Source organism: Orbicella faveolata, unplaced genomic scaffold (genome assembly GCF_042242905.1).
Source record: "Orbicella faveolata isolate gen_17 unplaced genomic scaffold, um_ofav_v1 contig_34, whole genome shotgun sequence".
Lineage (NCBI taxonomy): Eukaryota > Metazoa > Cnidaria > Anthozoa > Scleractinia > Merulinidae > Orbicella > Orbicella faveolata.
The window spans coordinates 19,874,740-19,896,160 of record NW_028301563.1 but is presented as its reverse complement, the minus strand read 5'-3'; the positions used below and the strand labels follow the sequence as shown (position 1 = coordinate 19,896,160).

General features: G+C 40.7%; 1 protein-coding gene across 1 annotated transcript; it reads right to left on the bottom strand.

Moving 5' to 3' along the window:
* Nucleotides 1-9,834: 9,834 nt before the first annotated feature.
* LOC110045695 (uncharacterized) lies at nt 9,835-19,877 on the bottom strand. The gene is made up of 7 exons (XM_020751312.2): nt 19,409-19,877; nt 17,862-17,963; nt 17,134-17,517; nt 13,243-13,653; nt 11,591-11,986; nt 10,765-11,151; nt 9,835-10,282 (listed from the first exon to the last, which is right to left on the bottom strand). The coding sequence occupies exons 1-7, from the start codon at nt 19,599-19,601 to the stop codon at nt 9,942-9,944; spliced, it is 2,214 nt and encodes a 737-aa protein (XP_020606971.2). The 5' UTR covers nt 19,602-19,877; the 3' UTR covers nt 9,835-9,941.
* Nucleotides 19,878-21,421: the final 1,544 nt, after the last annotated feature.

The following is a 21,421-nucleotide window of genomic DNA, read 5'->3' as shown; positions in this document are numbered from 1 at the left end:
CCGCCAATTTTCCAACTTCATTCCGCAGGTCAGCCAGGCTCAGTATGTGACTGTTGTGACTAATAACCCAAGAATAACCTGCGTTGAGCCGGGTTTTTCCTCTTTTGGCGAATGGGGAAAGGATTTCTTACGCTGCTTGCTGAATGTGAGACAAGGTTTCCAATGGAAATTCTAGAAAGCGTTCGTTTCGTTACATTTAGTCACGACAATGCCATACTGAGCTTGGGCTACCTGTGTTCATTCTCGTCCCCAAGACCGTTCGAGGGTGCCTTTACTTACAGCTGCCTCCCATCCGCCTCCGCGGCTCTCGTCTTGAACATCGAGCTCATCCTTGGTAAATAAATATTTACTTTTGTGACCAGGGACAAACAGTAATCAGAGAGAAGTCTCCGAAACGTCGGTTCATATCGTTTATTTTCACACTTGTTTATGTACGTATGTATCTCTAAATCATTTCTGATAAGAATAGAGACGTTGTCTAAAGTAAGGTAGAGATGAGGGTTTACAACATTTATATAGATACATAGAGTACTTACCTGATTTTATTATAAACCGTGGATTTAGCTGTCAGGCTATGTTTTCTTGAAATTCTCAAATTGTCTAATGTAACTTATCTTTAGAACTGCTCAGTAGATGGTCGCCTCGAGGGTTGTAAAGATCTAAAGACTTGACATCATTTTCCGGTGCAGAGAAACATAATTGATGCGTTCATCAGTCTGTATAGGAAAATTTCTTGTTTTCCTACTCTTATATAGCGCGTGTATGCTGGAATGTATCTGCTATCTCGAGCGTTTTCGATCTCGCACACCGTCTACTTTCGGGATTTATGAACGACCACAATTTTTTGACGTTACTTTCGGGGGGTCGCTAGTTACTTTCCGAAGTTTACGGTAGCCTGTACTTACTTCATAGGCTGTAACAGAGGCAAACCTTGTGGCATTAGATTTGCAGGTTGTAAGTTTTGCGATTTTTGCGGGTTCACAAAAAAAGGAGGTCCCACAAAAAATGAATCCGCAAAAATTTACTGTGCTGGGGAAATAATACATACACACCTCATTTGTAGAATCTTGTTGATGCTATTTATTTAAAACGTCTCTTTAAACAAAACGATGAAGGTGCCCTGGCTTGGTGCACTACAGGTGCTAGCTGCTAAAAAGTTTACAGAAAAGTATCGTCCGAAGATATATTCGGCTATCACGTGAGCCTCACTGGGACAAGATGTAACTGTAATTGTAATAGAGTGACTGATTACCGTGTTGTGTAACATAAAAAACGGATGTAATAAAAAAAACGGAGAATGTTGTATAAAAAGCGACTTTCTGAAAATTACATCACAAAAATTGATACCCAGCTCGAAAAACCATTCTTTCACGATTGCAAAAATTAGTTCCCGCAACTGATACAAAAATTCGCCGATCCGCAAAATTAAACTGCCGCAAAATTTTCGTGCCACACGGTCTGCCTCTGGTTCCAATCAATACCTAGCTTACGTAGCAGACCGAACACAGATAATAAGGAAGAAGAGAATGCGGGGTTAATTACAGTTCATTGAAGCTGCTAAAACCTGCCCATAAACGTGATATTATTACACGAACGCCAGAGAAAGAGCGCCTACTGGACAAAGTAGCAAAAAAAATAAAAATAAAAATAAAAAATAACAGGTAGGCAAAATATATATATATATATATATATCTTACGCTTTTCATGTATCGATTTAGGTACAATCGGTGACCTAGGGGGTGCCAACTTGTTATTCTTTCGGCGAAAACAAAGAATCAGAAACTTTCCGCCGATCATATAAAATAGACAAAATAGAATGCAGCTGTAAGCCAAATGATTATTAATGCGTAGGCACACACACACGTACACATTATGTACCTATTTTTCTCTCACTTCCTTGCATGACGCACGCCGCTGCTTCAATAGCCGTTTGGATAGCTTCACTCCACTAGCTCCTCTTTCAGACATGGCCGGTGTTAGGGGAAGATAATTACGGTATTTTTGGCATGTAGTGCTATAAAAAGCTCTAATACAACGTGCTATATTTAGCGTCTATGTCGATGTGAAACCTAGGCAGCCTATTCGTTAATTCGATGTGAATCAGTACACCCTCCGAAAAAGAGAAACATTTTTTTTTATGTTATTCAATTACTGAGAAAAAAACTGTCCAGTTTTGTTAGTTCCGGTAGCTCGTTTCTAGAGGAATTTCTTGGTTTTGTGTATTCTGGCCATGGCCTCTTTAGTAGTACTACAAATTATTGATACCATTTTGTCTGTCTGCCACTGAGTCAGTTTTGTCGTATGTGGTAAACAAGTGCTCAAAAAAACCGCTGAAAAATTCGTCGGGTGTTGCTGGTAACAGTGTTGCCCGTTAGCACAAAGAGCTTCCGGCTTCTTAAAAAAACTTCTCAGGACTGAAGACGTGCATTTTTTTCATGTCTTTTCACCACTGATTTAATACCTATACGTGTAACTCCGTGGTTTTGCAGCTGATATTTAGAGTGTCATAGTAAATGAATCAGGGATTAATCATTTTATCTATAAGGGTGGTGGAATTATGCGAAGTCCCGCACAGCGAAAGAGGAGAACAAATCATACCGTTGAAACATTAAGCAAAAGTGCTTCTGGTGGAAAAACGACATTGGCAAAGTAAAATAAAAGTGTAAAAGAGGATACATTTACTGTTCAGAATTGAAAAAAGTTTCACGCTCCCCTCCTCCTCCTGACAAAATGAATCGTCCGTTATAGCACGCTGAGACAGGTTTGTGCACGTACTTTGCTCCCTATCATGTCACTCTGAAACTTTCCTCATAGCCTGCAAAACAGACGGATTAGCGGGCTCTAGTGCGATACACGAGCGCGAAGCGCGAGGCGATTTTTCTGGCCTCGCGCTTCGCGCGCGCGCTGGTGTATCGCGCTAGAGCCCGCTAATCCGCCTGTTCTGCAGGCTATTTTCCTCATTTCTCCGAGCACCTGCGTGCCCACGTTAGAATCACGCTGCGAACAGTGGGGCGCCGAACAAATTAATAAACGTGACCCAGACTGAAGGCAACAGCTTACGCGTGCCCCTAGCAAACTCGACTTACAAGCTTTTTACAGCGTAGATCGGCAGTAAAAGATCGAAACGCGGCACAAATAATAAAGAGCGTCTAAACATGACGTCACGGCAGCCATATTAGTGTTCCAAAACGAAGAAACGGCGGCCATGTTGGTTTACCAAACCAATCTTCTCTTCTTATGTGAACACTTCCTCTCGTTCCAATGCATGTAAATTACCTACGAAATGGACGTCGGATTTCATAGTGCTCTGGGTGGGTAGGGAGGGTGGCGGATGGGGGGAGGGGGTGAGGAGCTGTATGGATCTCATAAATTTAATCAAACCTAGAACTTTATTGTTTCTATCTCGTTTTATACAATATACACTAGTGATTTTCTTTTCAGTAAATCAGAAATGTTCGTAGTTATAGCCTCCTTTCGAATTTCAATTGCATGAATAGCCATGCCTATGTCTAGCCTGCGAACAGGCTCCCGGCGAAGATAAAACAATGATTCGGCGAGCGCGAAACTGAAGAATTCGCAGAGCGAAGCGATAGGGGTTCGCCGGGAGCCTGTTCGCAACTATGTACCATGTGATTTGATTTAACTTATGAATATTACTTAAAAAACAAAATTGCATTTCTAATGATAAATCACACTGGAATATATATCATATACAGTTAACCTTCCTTAAAAGAAATTTTGATTTTCTCCTGGAAATTGAAGTGGGCTCTCATCCATTTTCATGATAAAGAGGCCAGCCTGATCCGGGGCACATCCTTTGGGGGATACTGAATCAAGACAGGCGAACATGTTTTTTTTTTTTTTTTCAGTAGTGCTCATTTCTACTAAACACATTTGACATTCTTATTGGTTTGTCTGTACCATCACGCGCCACTACATTCCTAGAAATCCCGGTTTCCATCAGAGTTTCCGCTCTCAGTGTTATTTCCTTTAACACATTCTTCCCACGATCGTAAATTAAACTTAAGTGATAGGGAAATCTTTCTTCATTTTTTTTTTTTTACAGCCGCTCACTTTATAGGTTTGTTCTTTTGAATCATTAATTTTTTCGGTGTCCAATTAAACGGCTTCAAGCAAAAACCTGAACTTCAGCCGTCGAATTTAGACAATAAATCCCTGGCCGCTCATTCTGTCCCATTCTCTCTCCAGAGTAAGCGGTTACGAAGGAAAATGAAACCGTATGTTTTGCTTCTCTGAAGTATTGTGAGTACCGCTTTGTAACCGTTAATACCAGGAGGTGTAATAATTCATTAAATTACTGCAGTTTTAATGTTATCTACTGTAAGTCCAAGGATAATTGCTAAATTGCTCAAAGCTGCCGAATGACATACATAGAGCAGATTTGTCGCCGGAGGCGAAAAGTTCGGCGGAAAACCATAGGAAACGTTCCAAAAATAAATTTTCAGGAACAATCAAGTGACACTTAGGATCTGTAAAATGACCAGGCACTGTTATGAGTTTCATCATTTTCATGGGCTAAAACGGAACAAAAAATCTCCTTAACCTAAAAACTGAATATTGTGACTTGTGAAATTCTTTCACTTTTAAAATTTAGGCGCTGAGGCATCACCGTGTAGCTGAACAGGATATTGATTTCAGCTAGCAAGTCTATTTTGGGTTGGCATGCTGTGGTGAAATAACAATGGTGTTTCCCCTTTTAGAAACGATCAGTTGTCCATCAAGGGTGCTATATAAACGTCTTTAGGGTAAACACCTCTCAGTCAGATTGTGGAAGAATCAGAGCAGTGCAAGTGAAATCACAAGTTACAAGTTGAAGTTTGAATCCTTCCTAGTGCTACAGCGAAGAAGATGATTCACAGTCAATTTGAGAGAGGAAGTTCCTCTTCTGCCCCTTCGGGAACGCCAGTGGATTCGCACTTGAGAAGGCTATATTCCGCCCAAGAGGTGTTATTGGAGTTCAGTTTTGTTGTCCTGTTGCTGGCGTGTTTTCTGCTCGTCACATTTGCATCAAGATTACTGAGAGATGATGCGTGCTGCAACGGCTCTGTAACAGTGTGAAGATTCCTGAAGTCTTATGCAGAAGATGCGAAGCAGCCAATTTGCTTTGTGCCGTTTAATTTAAACGGCGTGTACCAAATGCAAGCCAACCACACGCAGCTTCCATGAGAAGTTCAACAGCCCCGTGCGCGACAGTATGCTGAAGGGTTCTGAAGACAGCAAAGAACTTGCGAGAGATTTGTTTATACGCTGCATGTGTATTGCCATAAACACATTCTAGATCCAACGAAGTTGAGTAAATGTTTGTACTCACAGAACTGCATTTTGCCTCCATGATACCAAGTGCAAGAGCGTGTTTGAACAAGAACGACAATAAGCTGCAATAAGTAAGCAAACAGAGATTTAAGCCGTGAACATTTCAGCTTTTCAGAGTTTGAAATACTAGACTTGTCAGTTTCTCTTGCTTAGTATCGTAAAACTGTACTTTGCTTTTTAATGTAGTTATTTTTCGTTTGTATATTTATTGCTTCCTGAACGAAAGTTGTTTTTAAAAAAGCCGACATTCTAATGTTCTGTTGCTTGAAAATAATAAAGATATTTCAAAGTTCACAATGTCTTCCTCTATTTCTTTTTCATTTACTAGATGCATGCAAGAGTAAAAATTAAGAATCGTTCAGATTAACGAAAGTAGCCGTAAATATAACACCAATTTCTAGATCTTTCGGTAGCGTGGGATTGGAATTTTTACGAAATACTCGGACAGGGCACAAGCCATGTAAGGTTGCACACACGTACAAGGTCCGTGGACGACCAGCTGTGTTTAGCTTACACACCAGCTGTCCCCGTGGGCTACTCCCTTATTATTTGGTCTGAAAAAGGCCCGGGGGGGAGGGTTCTCCCTTATATAGATTATATAGGTATGTGCGGCCCAAAGGGTATGTTTTTTCAGCCGTTTTGGTCATAAATAGGGTATCAATTTTGGCCATTTTGGTCATAAATAGAGTATAGTTTTTGCACTCTTGTCTTGAACTGGGAATTTTTTTTAGAAGAAGCTACTTTTTCACCATTATCGATAAGACCACCAATAAAAGCCCTTCATAAATTATGCTTAGGGCAACTGTGCCAGCTGCAGTTGTCATAAATAGGGTATCAAATTTTTGGTCAGGTCATAAATAGGGTTGGAAAATCGCAGATTTTGGCCATGAATAGGGTAAGGGTTTTGGGAAGCAGGACGCACACCCCCACCAAATTTTTCTGGGAGTACCCCCGGGGGGATAAGGATATGTTTTGCGCACACTGGTCTTGAATTGGGATGCTTTTAGACTAGTCAGGTCTGCAATGAGGCATCTGACTTTGGGTTGAGTCTGAACTAGGGAAGTGAAAACCGCACATAAGGCCGAAATAGGGCTAAGAGGTTTCAGAAAGCTCGCTGCACAGCCCCACTCAATTTTTCTGGCACTTCCCCCCCCCCCCGGGACTAGCCGTGTATTTTTCCGCGTGGAACGGATAATAAAGTATTCCTTAGTAAAATCAAAGGAAATCAGTTCTACCTTCGGCCTAATTGATTCTTCGAGGCAGTAGGATCATGTTAGCCCGTAAAAACTTTTCTTTTCAGTTTCTTTTGGTCGTTTATGGAGGTTTCCTGTTTGAGATATGTAAAATAACAACAACAAACAAATAGGTTTATTATATCATCTGTCAGCATGTATTGAAAATGAAAACGATCGTCGTGTTTGAGCTGCAAATTGGCCATCAGAAAACGTAAAGAATCTAACATGAAAGTTATGCCAAGCAAACCCAGGCTAAGGCGAGGATTGTTTTCGACTTACAAAACTACGCTAACAAAGTGACTTAGACAGTACAACTTCGTCGCATGCAATTGAAAGGCAAGTAGCCTCCCTATAGGGGGTATAGATACGGAGTGACGTGAGGCAGCGAGTGAAGTAACCGAGTGCAGTCTGGGGAGAAAGATATCGCAAGATCTGCAAGACACTCTCGAGCACGGGCTCGGCTTGCTCCTTGCCCTTGCTGCGGATTTTACTTTGAGCCTATTTATACTCTTTATAGGCTATAAAATGTCCGTGGCAACTATTGCCATGAGGTTTGAAAACGTTTTTTTCAGACTCTACGATATTTTTCAGGTCGTAAACTATATTTAACACCAGGTGGTAAGTTGACACACTCAGCTATCGTCTCGTAAGTCACTTTTTTGTTCTAACCCCATTTGACGTCATCTGTGATCAATTACTGAACAGGCTAACGACCACATGGAATCTGTTTGTTAGACCCAAAACAAGCCCATATGGCGTAGATTTTGCGCGCGAAATCCCGCCAGTTACCGAGCTATATAAGAGAACGTGAACGGGACTCCTGCGTAGAAGAGGTACTGCGCTGCAAAGACTCGATTTGTAAGTAGGGTGTGTATGGTAGAACATAACGGTTTTGTTTCAGGGACTCTAAGAGAACGTATGTTTTCCTTCGACAGGGTAAACGGATTCGAATCGAAAATTGTACTAGCTATCGTTTTGAACGTAGATAACAGTACTGGACCAAACAACAACAACAATAACAACATAAAAAACAACAAGAGAAATACAAAATTTGAAAAGATGATTTTAAACAAACAAAATCAACTTAAAAAAATAAGAGAACTAAAGATTTACACGCAATGTCTTAAAACGACGTTAAGATTTACGGTAAAAGGTAAAATAGAAGAAGAAGGGGGGACTTATCGGATACGCCTCTTTACATAAATTAAGACGAATTAGTTGCTTACAAGTTTCACAACGGATATAATTCGAGAACGTGCTACAAGATTTTCATTCGAAATATACTAAAATATAAATAATAAAAATAATGTTTGTACAATAAACATTATTTATAAGAGGAAATGTTTAACCAAAATTTAAGTGTTTCAACTCGTTCTCGACAAGTCTGACATGTAAGAAATTATTATGGTTAAATTTATTTATGAAGATATCAGTAGGAATGAATTCGATATTGATCAAAAATAAAAAAATATATATATTAATTTTTTTTTTCAAACATCTGAGTGGGCCGGATCCTAAATCCTCGAATTTGATCGGCTAATCATACGCACGTGACCGGTCCAGCTTTTTACCATACGGCCCAGGGGCTGGATTTTTTCCCCGCTGCCTAAATTTCGCTCCCAAAAGTTAGCGGTAATCGTCAATCTTTTGCCCTTTTTACGCATCAATCGACGATTAGTCAACGCAAGTTTATCTCTGTTCACTTTAAAATGGCAAGGAAAGTCACTGTAAGTAAATTCAATTGAGTGTTTTGAAGTTGTGAGAGTTTGCTTGGTTGTTTGTAGCTTGACGCTGTAATGGCGCGTAATCCTGTGTTTCTCTCGCCGTATAAAAATTTGAGTCAATTTCAGTCGAGTTTATCTCTCTGATCGTTGCTGTATTCAGGAGAATTTCTGTGGAATACACTTAACGAATTTCCTTGCTTTCCGCTATTCAATTTACGATGGAAAAGTCTGATTTCAAGTAATTTTAAAAGCAACGACTGACAGAAATTGTTCTTGTAGTAAAACTTCAAACTTCGCACGAAATTTCACACCGCATAAACAAATTTTGGAGAATATAACTGGTGCAATAAATGCAACTAACATAAAGTAGTTGGAAAAAAATCTGTTCTTTGATACTTCTTTCTTTGTCTACTATCTGAGTTACTCGCTCGTTGCGAAGAGTTTTTCACAAATCGTTAGTAGACGGCGCGGTAGCCGATTCAATGACAAGAGCTGCGTAAAAAAACCTATTTGTAATCTGTAAAACCAATTTAACGCAGGGGAAAAAAAATAAACATGTTATTTGCCGGCTTAGGGTCGGTCCGTATAGTGAAAAACTGTGACCTCGGGCTTGAAAATGCTGCCCTCGGCCTGCGGTCTCGGGCAGCATTTTCAAGACCTCGGTCATAGTTTTTCACTATACGGACCTCCCAGCCGGCAAGTAACATTTATACATACAAATACATAAATCTAAAAAAAAAAAAAAAAAAAAAAAAACACCAAAAGACTTCGAGAATAATAACAAACTAAACACGATTTCAGGGAGAAAGGCAAGTAATTTCAGCCAGAAATAATAATTATCAATAATTACCTGTAGTAAGAGTGCGCATGCTCACTAAGAGAAGATGAAGAGAGTTAATCTCTGTTATTCCCAAGGTAAACCTTCTCAAGTTATTCTCGGAACTTACTCTCGAGCTTTGGGAAATTCCTGAAGGGCCTAGAAATGGCCAATCCTATGTGTGAAATCACTTGAGAAGGATTGTCATGGTAATAAAAAGCCAATAGGGGAGATTTTCATCCGATGCAATTGCTATTTCTGTTCATTGGCTGAGAACCCACCACGAGAACTGCAATTAACTGTCTACAAACAATGGCCTGTTCATTCGGAATTCCGTCTAAATGTGGTTTGCTGCAAATAATATTCTGCTCATGCGTAATTAGACCCACGCTCTTGTGTGAAAAATGACAGATCGTTTCCCTGAGCTGTCAGAGAGTGATTTAAATATGAAAAGAAACCCCGAGATCAAATGATAGACCAATTATTAAACTCGGTTATCGCAAAGTATCGTGATTTGTCAGGGTCTTGCAGATCAAGTGTTTGCCTTAGCCTTCGGCTTTGGCAAATAGTTGATTTGCGCGCCATTGAAAATTCGCAATATTTTGCTCAACCTCGTCAGTACTTGTTAATTGGTTTAATTATCTCTCTTTTATACCTGTGAGCCTCTCCTGTTTACACTCTCAAAAGAGCGACGAGAAGGTTTGTGGCAGGAAGCTACATCGGACACATATTAACCTCTTTAATGTAATCATAGTATAACTCCGACACTAAAAACATAATTTATCGTTTAAGAGGTCGAGTAGTTGGGTTTGCAGTAGATGGAACAGAACGTTATGCTCCAATGCACTCAGTTCCTTGTCTGGCAGAGGGGAATTTGTCACAAGCTATGCTCGTCGGCCACGGGATACCGAATTCCGTTAAGACAGGGAGGCAGCTATTCTTGACTCGATTGCAAAGCTCTCTGCATGGCAGGCGAGGTACATTGCAGGGAGGGGCGTATAGAAAACACAGCAAAAGGGGCAGCTCGGTGGAACAGCCGTAACGTACAAGAGGAGAAAACTGTACAATCTCAGAGGATGCCTCTGCTTGTGTTTGATTGAAGAAGTTGGGAAACAGCGTCATATTGTAGTGTAGACCACGACACATAGGAATGGTCAGGGGTTTACATCTTCCTGCGAACAGTTTAAAAAAGAACAGTACTAATAAACAATCAAGACTACTTTGCTCATAATTTACAAACATTTTTTTTCAATCACTGCCTGTTTGGGGGCCGGAAGAAAATGACTTATATTAGAAGTTTTTCCACGTTCTCATATATCATAGAATTTTTAGAAAAATAGAACAGTGCTCTTCGCATTTCAGAGTATTTTTCTTTGTTCATATTAGTTTTTAGTTAGTGCTCAAAGTAACTGCGCATTTACTTCGTTTAAACATTTTCTGAGAATCCCAACTGCATGCTTTAGGAACCATGTTCATTCTGCTTGTCAAGAGCAAATGTACTTAAAACCGAAACCAAACCCAGACGTGAATTGACTAAGGCACGGTGTCCCACGCATAGCATCTGTTGTATGGTCTGAAATAAAAATTCCTGATTGCTTGTTTGAGTTATCTAACTACGTTTGTTGTGATTGGCCAAGCGTGATTTGCTTCTTACCGTCTTTCGAAGGAGTCGCCTTGGTAACCGAAGGTGTGGGGGGTCCACCAATACAGCCAGGTTCGTCGGCTTCCCGCCGGAACTTAGAACAAGACACCGGCCATTTGATCCCAAGCTCCCGCATTCTAGGAACACACTGTTTTTTGACGCGACTACAGAGCTCTTTGCAGGGTACGTTGTGCGCATAAGGAATGCAATTTGGTGCGTACAGAGAACAGAGGAAGAGGGTCAACTCTGCTGAGCAATTGGTTTGAATGATTGGATTGTACCTGCGTATTTCAAGGGCAGCTTGATCTTGGGTTTGGTGCTGAAAGTAGTTGGGAACCCAGGTGGTACTGTAATGCAAACCACTGCATGTAGATAGATCCAGAGGTTCACATTTTCCCGCTGCAAAGGAAAGGAATTCAGACACGTTGTTTCAAGAACTGCAGTGAAAATTTGAAGATACCAATCACAAACTGATTTCAATATCTCATTTTGCAGTTTCACCCTCGCCGTTCTCCTTCCTAACCTTTCCCTCAAACCTTGCCTCACCAATCAGTTTTACATAGTTAGGTAAACTCAAGGAATCGAACGAGCCCAAACCACTCATCGATATTCGTCCTCAACGCCAGTTTCTGTTTAATGAAGCGCTCACGACTCGAGTGCTAATACGTCTTCCTGCAATTTACTCTCCTTATATATCTTCTTATCCTTCACCTCGAAGTTAGGCGCAAAAATTTCGTGACGAGCTGGAAGATTGCTGAAATTACTCCATCACAAATTTTGAAGGCTTATACTTGTCTTACTTGCTTTTTAATTTCATTTTGGTCAAACTTCATCTTACCCTTTGTCGGAAGTGGAGGTGGAGTGGTGACGTCAACGGCATTAGGTCTGTCGATACACACATCCTGACCCCCTCCCCAGGGAAATCTATCGCATGCCATGTTGTCTGGCCACTGATAACCATATTGCTGTAATAAAGGAAGGCACCCACGTTGAACTCGAAGACAAAGCTCTCTGCATGGCAGTGGCGGCACGTCTAGAGACGAGCAGAGAGGAGCGTAAAGCGAGCACAGAAAGAAGGCCAAGTCCACTGAACAGTTGACTCGGACCAGCGGGAAGAACTGATGAACTTCGAGCGCAGCCTCTTCCTGAGTCTTGTGTCGGAAATAGTTTGGAAACACCGTCATGTTATACGGAACATTCTTGCATATGGGGATTGAAATAACCTCACATTTGCCTGAAAAAAAAAAAAAAAAAAAAAAAAAACCAAAAAATTAAAATTTTTCAAGTGTGCAACTGCGCCCACGTGCATATTTATAGTCATCATTTCCTATCATCTCTACGGCGCTATTAATAGAGTTCGTAAATGACCCAGTCTCTTCTAGATCTGCATGCCAATACAAAACACCCAGAAGCTTCACTGGTCTGATCAGTGACCGCAGGGGTGGAGAGTTTGCATCGGAGTTGTAAAGGCCATGGGTTCGAATTTTCTCGGGGCCTGATTTTCTTTTCAATCCACGCGCGTTTTGCATTCATTCGAATTAGCTTTTACACTGATGGCAAGATTTTCTTTCGGTTTCAAGCTGTAAATTTTGTAGCGATGACTCAACCATATAGAAATTGGACTCGTGAAGAGATTTTCCGAATTCTTCTCCCGTCGTTACGGAATCTGACAAGATCTGCAGGGGGAGCCACCACAACAAAATCTATAGATTGGAAATTTTTAAATTTTTAAAGTTAAAACTTTTCTTAGTTAATGTTATGTGTCTCTTTTCCCATACGTGGGTTTTGACAACTTGATGGTACATCAATAGAACAACCCGAAGACGATAACTTTTGTCATTCTGGTCATTACTTTCGCGTAATTTACTAAAATTTTACTACAACAATCTAAACGTTAATTCAACAAACATTTTCGCCCACACGCAATTGGTCTAAACGCGTCATGTGACCGAATATTCCTCAGCTAAAACTGGGGAATATCCGAGTGATGTTCCTCAATTTCCAAAACTTCGCGTGTTGTGAAAAATATCTGAAGGTTAACAAACACAATAGCCCCCGTTTGACATTAAAAATATGCTGTGATATTTGTCTGACGTTATCTGTTCCTCAAGCTCACAATCCAAGTTTCCTCGACTTTCACCCACTGAAAACTGTTCGCTTCTCGGAACAGATAACGTCAGACAAATATTCGAGCATATATTCTTGCCAAATGGAGGCTAGTTTTAAATTACTGTAGACCAATATATGTTATTGGACATATTACAGTATGCGTCCAGGTAAATACGGAAAAGAAGACGTAGTAAATGTCAGACGAACTTAGCAATTAAATTTTGGACGTATTAAACAGACGCAGACGTATCTCTCTCACAAAAGTTCTTTTTGGTAAACAAACGAGTTGTGTGCGTCAACGGTCGCCGTTAGTGCTAGAAGCATAATACGTCTGATACGCAATATTATTCGTCCACCAAAGAAAATACGGCCGTTTATCACCTGTTTGTGGCGTCGTAGAGTCTCCCCCAGCTGACTGTCCGTTGTAGCAAGGTTCTTCATCTTCTCTCGGAAAGTTCCTGCATTTCAGATCCGATGGCCATTGAAACCCCTTTGTTTTACTAACATCTCTAATTACTCGCTTGCATTGTGATTTTGCCTCAAGACAGAGCTCTCTGCAGGGTTTGAGGAGACGCTCGGTACCTCGACAGGAGGGTGCGTAAAGTCCACAGAGGAAGCTTGCCAAAAGAGACGAGCATTTTTTAGGAGCCATCTGAAAGATCTCGTCAAACCTCTGGAAGCTAACCGAGGCTTCTTTGTCATTCGTGTGACCGAAGTAGTTTGGGAACTGACTCAACCAGGGTGGTGCAGAATATCTATTGCACTGGTGCGCCATTGGTCGGCATCCCGTTGCTGTGTGAATAGACGTTCAACAAAGAAGGTAAATTTGCTAGTCTCTTTTCGTCATTGCTCTAAACTCAGCAGAGTAACAGAACACACTTTTTAAGAGGTTCTTGTGTGTAACTAGCAAATACTACAACATGTTTGGCACAATGGTTTAATAATGTCTTGAGTGTCAACGTTTGCCCAAACCCCATGATTGAAGGTCTAAGTTCATATTTGAAGTGCATAGACTAATTTTGCCAGTGATTTGGTTTGCATTACACTCGTGTTAAGCAGGAATTTATCTCTTAAGTAAAATTCATTTGGTATTCTTATAAAATTTGAGGCAGTTTTCAAACACAACTCTGACTATACTTAAGTTTTGGCGACAACATACTACTAGGCTTGGCTCTCGTGCGACGTTATCGCCGCCATCTTGCAAAACATTAATTAAAGTGCACCTAACCCCAAAATTTTTTTTTCGCTAGAACGAATCTACTTATTATTTGAAATAGTTCTGCGAAAAAATTTTTGAATTCCGTTAAATCCTCGATTTTCTGTGCCACGACGAAATCTCGAAAATAGCTCCAAAACACCGCCATTTTGTTTCACGACCGAGTTTGAGGAGAATGGGTCCAGCGGCTCTTGTGACGTCTACCCAGGAAGGTTGGATATCTCATTTCCTCTCATTTCCTTCAGGATGGTGCAATACACATTCGAAAAGTGCGCAGAAACGCCTTCCAGAGGTGCTATCGGCTGTTGCAGCAATATTCCAGATTTAAAGAAAGATATACTGTACAATTTACTGACGATGATCGGCTAATGGGTCAATAAAGACGTAAACGATGGTTGATTTTGTGGAACCGAAACAAGCGAACTGAATCTGTGAGAACCATTGAAGAACTCTCACTGGAATTTGTTCCGCAGACTTTCGAACGCTATTTTCATACATTTTCTAATTAAAGCTAACCAGCAATTTGTAGAAATACTACCTACAACCTATATCTTCCAATCCCGCAGTATTTATAACATAACCGGCAAAGTTGTGTGATCCGGTCATGATCAAGAAGCGTTATACTGATATGTAAATAGATCGCAACTGTACGCCGCTAACCAACACTTATTTCTCTTTCGATTTAGATGAAAGTCGAAGATTAATCCTCTAGAATTACATGATAACAAAATTGTTAGACTCACAGAGTTTTTCGAAGGTTTGGAAATCAGCAGTGCGACAAAGATTCTGTGCAATAGCGTCGAAAATATGACCACGTAACATTATCTGCGGACCGCTTAGGGAACACATCCTTTTCGCTTATCCGACGAATTTCACTGCAAACTTTGAGAACAATTTACATTGGTTATTTGGAGTTACGACTTAAAACGTGTGACAATGTGAAATCGGTAATTATATGAAATGTTTCCTTCCGCCTTGCTTCCCGCAGCTTCAAAAATACAGGTCCAAAAAATACGATTTTCAATCGATCGAAGCCAATGTTTTGGAGGTCATCAAATCTCGAAAACTGCAACACGTACGTCGCTCTTATAAACATGAAGCATTCAACTGAAAGTAAAACACAAACTGGATTTAACAGAACCTTGACAAAATACATTCTCGGTAAGGACAAATGTAAACGGGCTATAAACACGCATGGGAATCTTATGTTTAGTTGACGAAATTACCATCCAAAGCAGTCCTTGAGTTTTCTTTCCTGCTTTTCGTTTGCCTGCTCCTCCACTTCGTATCTAGCTTTCCATTCCTAATATACAAGCAGCTCGTCCGCAAAGACGTCTTCCCCGTCGTCGCTTGAAATATTGTAAATTGCTCTCAAAGCTCTAAGCAGTGAGTTCACAGTTGTCGAACGTGCTCGATCGAAGTTTATTTCGGAGCCTTCCGAATCGAAACTTAACTCTGACTCCAGTGACGAAAAAGAAATGATTCTGAGACAAAACTTGGACGTTTTAGTCCCAAAATACATCGGAACGATTAGTTTTGCGTTCTATTTTCTCGAGCAAATACAGAGAGTTGACTGAGGCGCTATTGTGTTTGGTTCCTGGGTAGACGTCATCAGGTACCGCCGCCCCAGACTCCCTAAAACGCGGTCGTGAAACACTTAATCGCGACTTTGAAAGGGCATAGAAAATTGAGGATTCAACCAAATTCAAAAATTTCTTCGCCCAAATGCTTCAAATAAAGTCTAGATTTGTTTTAGCGAAAAAAAAATTTTGGGGTTAGGTGCACTTTAAAGATCTCTAACAAGCCTCTTCTGTTTGTGTCAGCTACATGGCCGCCACGGACGCCACGTGATTTTAATCGCTCGAAATTGGTTGGAAACTAGCTTGCGAACGCAGACGAATTTCCGGCTGTCGCTCGTCCCCGCCGAAAAATAACGTCTGCGAACCCGAGCCAGGAAACGATTGCTGTGACGTAATGACTTTTGTTTCTCCTTGGCCAATCAGATTCCATGATAAAATGAAACTCGAGTGCTCCTCGCAGCGAATACCTCGCGCAGTAGGTCTGGGGCTACTTGAGCTAAACTGTGATTGGCTTAAAATTCCTACGTCAGAGAAATCGTTTCCTGGCTCTGGTTTGCAGACGTTATTTTTCGGCGGAGACGAGCGGCAGCCGGAAATACGTCTGCGTTCGCAGGCTAATTGGAAACCGTCAATTCCAAGGTTTAATACCGCTACTAAGTGGAAAGTAATGGCTGCGAAAGGTTGAAAAATTAATTTAATACCATGGATCATTTTAGTGTGTCTGTTGGTGTACAGCATCCACAGCGCCCGTTTACCTTCCAAACAGACATATTCAGTTATAATATGTTAACCGTCGTCATTCATCTTTTCTCTGAGGCAAAACAGAAACTGGTAAAATTGGAACAAATTTTTTTAATGCACATGCATAGTTATGTTCTGCTAATTAAACCTTTTTAGTGACGTTCACGTTGCCGTCCTCGTTTCGTCATGATTTCCGTAATTTACTTTTATTAGATTTAAAACTCTGAAAAGACAAAGGGAAGCTGTTGGTTTGTCAACAGATGTTAACAAAGGCATATGATATATATGTTACTATCAAATGGCCATAACAGTTGTATTGTATGTCTAATATACCCTAAGGGGCTCTAGCCTATAAAACTGTCGGGGCCGCTCGTGAAAAATGTTAGAAAGAATCCCTTAAAGGCCCCAGAATCTCGTTTTGTGCTTCTCGGTAAAATTTATTTTCCTTATTAGAGGTACCAATTCTGAAACATTCAACTTATTTCTTTCCCCTCTAAGAGGTACAGCGAGCAGAATCCTAGAATACTCGTCATTTTGAAAAGGGAAGTCACCCTGGGTTTCCGTTTGACCCTAATTTACTGCTTAAGGGACCAGTGACGTTTGCCTCACTCTTTCGTAGAGTCGCGCTAACCCAAAGTAAATGCTAACCCAAAGTAAATTATCATCGGATAAAGCTAGTAGCAAAGAGGGCTTCAAAATTCTCTTATAGCGCATGCTCATTCATTCTGGTCTCACCTGGGCGAGGTGTGTTCTTTACTTCCTGCCACGATCCATTGAAACAGTTGGAGACTCCCTCTTTTGGCAAATGCTTGCATCTCATCATGGCCTGATCTGACATGATGTCGAACTTCTTTAGTAGTTCCTTACAGCTCTTTGTTGCGCTCTTACAAAGCCCCTTACACGGAGGAATGGGCTTCTGAGTCCCGTTACAGGGAGGTGCCAAAACGGAGCACAGAAAAGGTTCCATAGAAGAAGAGCATCCAACCTTAACAAGTGGAGCAAGCTTGCTAGCGACCGACATAGCTTCGTCTTGGGTCTGGTGATTCATGAGGTTTGGAAACTGTACTGAGCTATACGGCATGTTTTTACACATTGGGATCCTGATTGGCTCACACTGACCTGTCAAGTGGAGTTAATTACTTACAACAATGAAGATAATAGAAAGACGTGCGTGACACCATAATCTCCAAATGAGGCTTTAGACAAACTTTAATTCAAACACTCAAGCACCCTGTAATTACACGTGCTTCTTAATGAGGTAAGCTAGAAATTCCGTCACCATCTTCTATTTTTCACATCTTAAAATGTGATACAAATGTTCATGGTTTATCAAGCGGGAGTTGTTCCTTGTTGAATCGTCAATTTGTTCAAACCCGGTACCCTGTCACTTTTCGCCTGCATTACCAACTTATCACAAACATTGCGTGACGTTTCATTAGTGTTTTATGCCCAGAGACTCATACCTCTTGCAGTTCTCGAGAGCCGTACGTGTCTTCCTTTGGCCATCTTTCCCCGTTGAGCAGGCGTGGACACGCGTGCTTGGTTATCAACGTCCGTGACGTCATCTGAAGAGACATAAACAACCGTTAATTATTGCCTGAGATAATCTCAGTGTATCTCGGGAGAAAAGGGACCCAAATATACGGTCAGAAAAGAATCGATAATTATAGGCACCCTGGTGGCAAACATCGTTCTTGTTCGCAAAATTTCTTTTCTTGGCAGAACTACAGAAAGCGTACAATGTGTTTTTATCTTTTTTTTTAATCATTTTTTTTCACTTTAATTTTTTCACTTAGTCGTTGTAGGGGCAGCGTACTTCTATATGTACAGGTACAAGCTGGTAGTCACCCCGGGTAGTCACTGATTCTAACTAGACTTCTGTGGAAAAAATACCCTTGGTAACTTGTGAATTCGTTGTAAAAGCTATTCAGTGGGAAAGTGTTATCTAAGGTTTACAACAATGTCAACATATCGGAAAAATACTGTAGGAATCGAGACGCGACCTAACGTGTCTGTAAACGCATCAGGTAAAAATGTTTTATTTTTCTCCTCTTTCTTATTGATGTGGTACAGCGTAATCTTCCTGGGATCATCTTAACTTGTTGTATAACACAAGGCTTGGGATCTCGGGGCATATCCCTACGAAACACTTTTTTGCAGGGTTTATACCAGAGGTTCGATCTCCTGTTTCAAGATTGGGTTTCGGGCGTTTCAGCTTTTAACAGGATGTGCCACATTCTGGTCGGAAGCAGGGAGGACATTGCGAGGCCTCGAGGAGTTTTGTTTGAAAAGCAAGGTCACAGAGCAACTGACACCTTTAGTACGCACACCATCCTCCTTCTTTTTGAGAAATCGAGCCACACATACTCCTTTTCTCGGGCGGAAAAGGTAACGATCGTGTTCTGTGCTATCCCACGCAGCGAAACAGTTGTGCAATCAGTGTCTTTCGATCTCCACGACGTCTGACGTCTCAAAGGAAACCCTTGAAAAAAGTCTTTTCCACGCCTTTCTTCTACATTATATAAAAGCCTTGAGTACAACAGCTGTAAAACAACATCTGCTTCATCATCGACAAAGCTCGTTGTCGCCGCTTGTTGGCGGCTCACATTTGATTGAAAAATAGAAAACAGAAAATCTCTGCAGCAACCAAGAAGTTCCAGAAGTTCAGACGATGACAAACGCGGAAACTATTATTACTGCGTTTGAGCGCGCAATATCGGATTACCATGTCACCTATTTTAGCCCACCAAGGAATATCGTAAATAATTATCATCAAATTCGAGCATGATCATGACATTTTCTCTTTTAATTTGCATCCTTTAATTCAGGAGAAATCCACAATAGATGAACAATTGTGGGACTGAAATATTAATGAATCGAAGTACACTAGATATTAAACAGAATCATAACAGCCGAGGAGTCACCATGTGAGAAATCATTTTGCCGCTTTGTCGAGTTATGTCTGTTGTGATGAGTTTTTCTAAAGACCAACCAATATTAGATATGTTACCTTGTAATGGCTTCAGTTCTTCGACTGTGCCTCTCAAATTCCTGATTTCTTCTTGCATGAAGATGACACCAGCGATCAGGACTACATTAGCCCCGACCAAGAAAACAATGACGCCGATCAATAATCGTCGTCTGTATACAGGCTCACTCTGCTTGGTCGTCTGTGGCTCTGACAGAGGAGCTGGTGAAGACATCGCGCAGATTATCTTAGACTTTTCGGGCAAAGCAGCGATCGTATTTGATCCGTGTGTTAAGCTGTTCTAAAGCTTAATGCGTCATAAGAATGGCTAATATTTAGCGCGGTCGATTCAACAGACAGCTCTTGTTACAACTTGTCGTCACCATCTTTATGTGACAGGATAGTGATGTAATCCTTTGCACGCATATTTAGCTACGCTCGGTTTGCTTTACTAAAATGTAGTTGCCTCGCGAAACACTGTCAACTATACAACTCGCCGAAAGTCATGGTCCTCTCGGTGCGAAACAGAGCGATATAGTGGTGGAAAACGAAATTTGAGAAAGTATGGTCTAGTATGCAATGTCACGTACGAGCGCGAATAATGTTATGTAATGAAAATTTACAACAATAACAAATTTGTCGTAATTACGGGTTGGAAAGGTGTGTTTGAGTTTGAGGTTAAGTGCCTATGGTTTTAGTAGCAAAGACTGCAAATTAGGTGGTAGAGTGAGGCAGAGCGCTAATCGAGTAAGCGAGTGCTTATCTCTCCGACGACCTCTCCGACTAAACGCAATGCGCGCTTGTATGTCTTGAACACTCTTTTTTATATAAAAACGTCTAATTTTCAGAATTTTGGAGCTCAGGCTGAACGTTCTTACATTTTTTGGCGATTTGAGGCTGAAAACGTTCTTAAGATGTTCTTAAATTTACATGGTATAATTTGTATCACCTGATGACTTTGATGATGTCGAAGTTACTTTGGAACAGTTGTAAATAAGAAATGCTGATTATTACAGACCGAGCCATGCGTGTCATGCAATAGGAAACCATTGTTAGTGTTATACAAAACATGCCCTAGGTATTTGGATTAATTGACATTTTTTGTTGTTGTTGCTTTTGTTTCATGCTTGTCATTTAATATACAGATTAGCAAAATAAAAATGTTCTTAGTCGACTCTCAGTCTGAATTGGTCTTAATGAGTTCTTAAAATTGTGATTAATCTCAGCCTCAGCATTCTTGTAAAAAAGGTTCTTAGATTAAAAACGAGTGTATGTCTCTCTATGCGCTCTGCTCCACTAAACCACCCATTCTGAAGGCTACAGTAGCATGAAACGACTCGGTCACGACTCGTGGCCCAAACTTTTCTCGTGTTCTATAATTTCCGTGCATATGTGACCAAATAGATTCCATGCTGCCGTGCGTCTGTTTAGTAATTGATCACAGATGACGTCAAAATGTGGTAAGAACCAATGAACTGAAACTTGGCACATGATGCGATAGCCGAGTGTATCACTGATGTTCTGCCACATTTTGACGTTTCCTGTGATCCATTACTGAACAGTAGCACGGCAATTTCGAATCTATTTGTTTTAAATAATAAAAACAAAAAACAAAAAAAAAATTAACGTGCGCCGGTAGTTTTCAGGACTTTTGACGTTCCTGCGCGACAACAAGGTATGCTGGGCCTCAGGAGGAGGAGTATTTCTAAGTAAGTAAGTAAACTTTATTCAGGCACATATCACAAAATTGAACACGATAGTTCTTTGAAATGTAAATGTGCATTTAAAATATTTTTACCTCACTACATGAAATTTTAATTCGCGACATGTTTTTTTTCGCGATTTTGAGGTGCGCGTGTTTTGCGACGCTTAAATTCCGGATTTTGCGAAAACTTTGTATTTTGAATCGCTTTAACTTCTCGTTTTCGAGTAACACACAATTTGCTTAGCACTGAACGTTACTTGAACAAGTCCTCGAATTTAGTAAATTGACTTTATCAAAGGTACAATAACGCGGTCAAAATTAACAAAAACGCAATGGCTGGACTATATGTT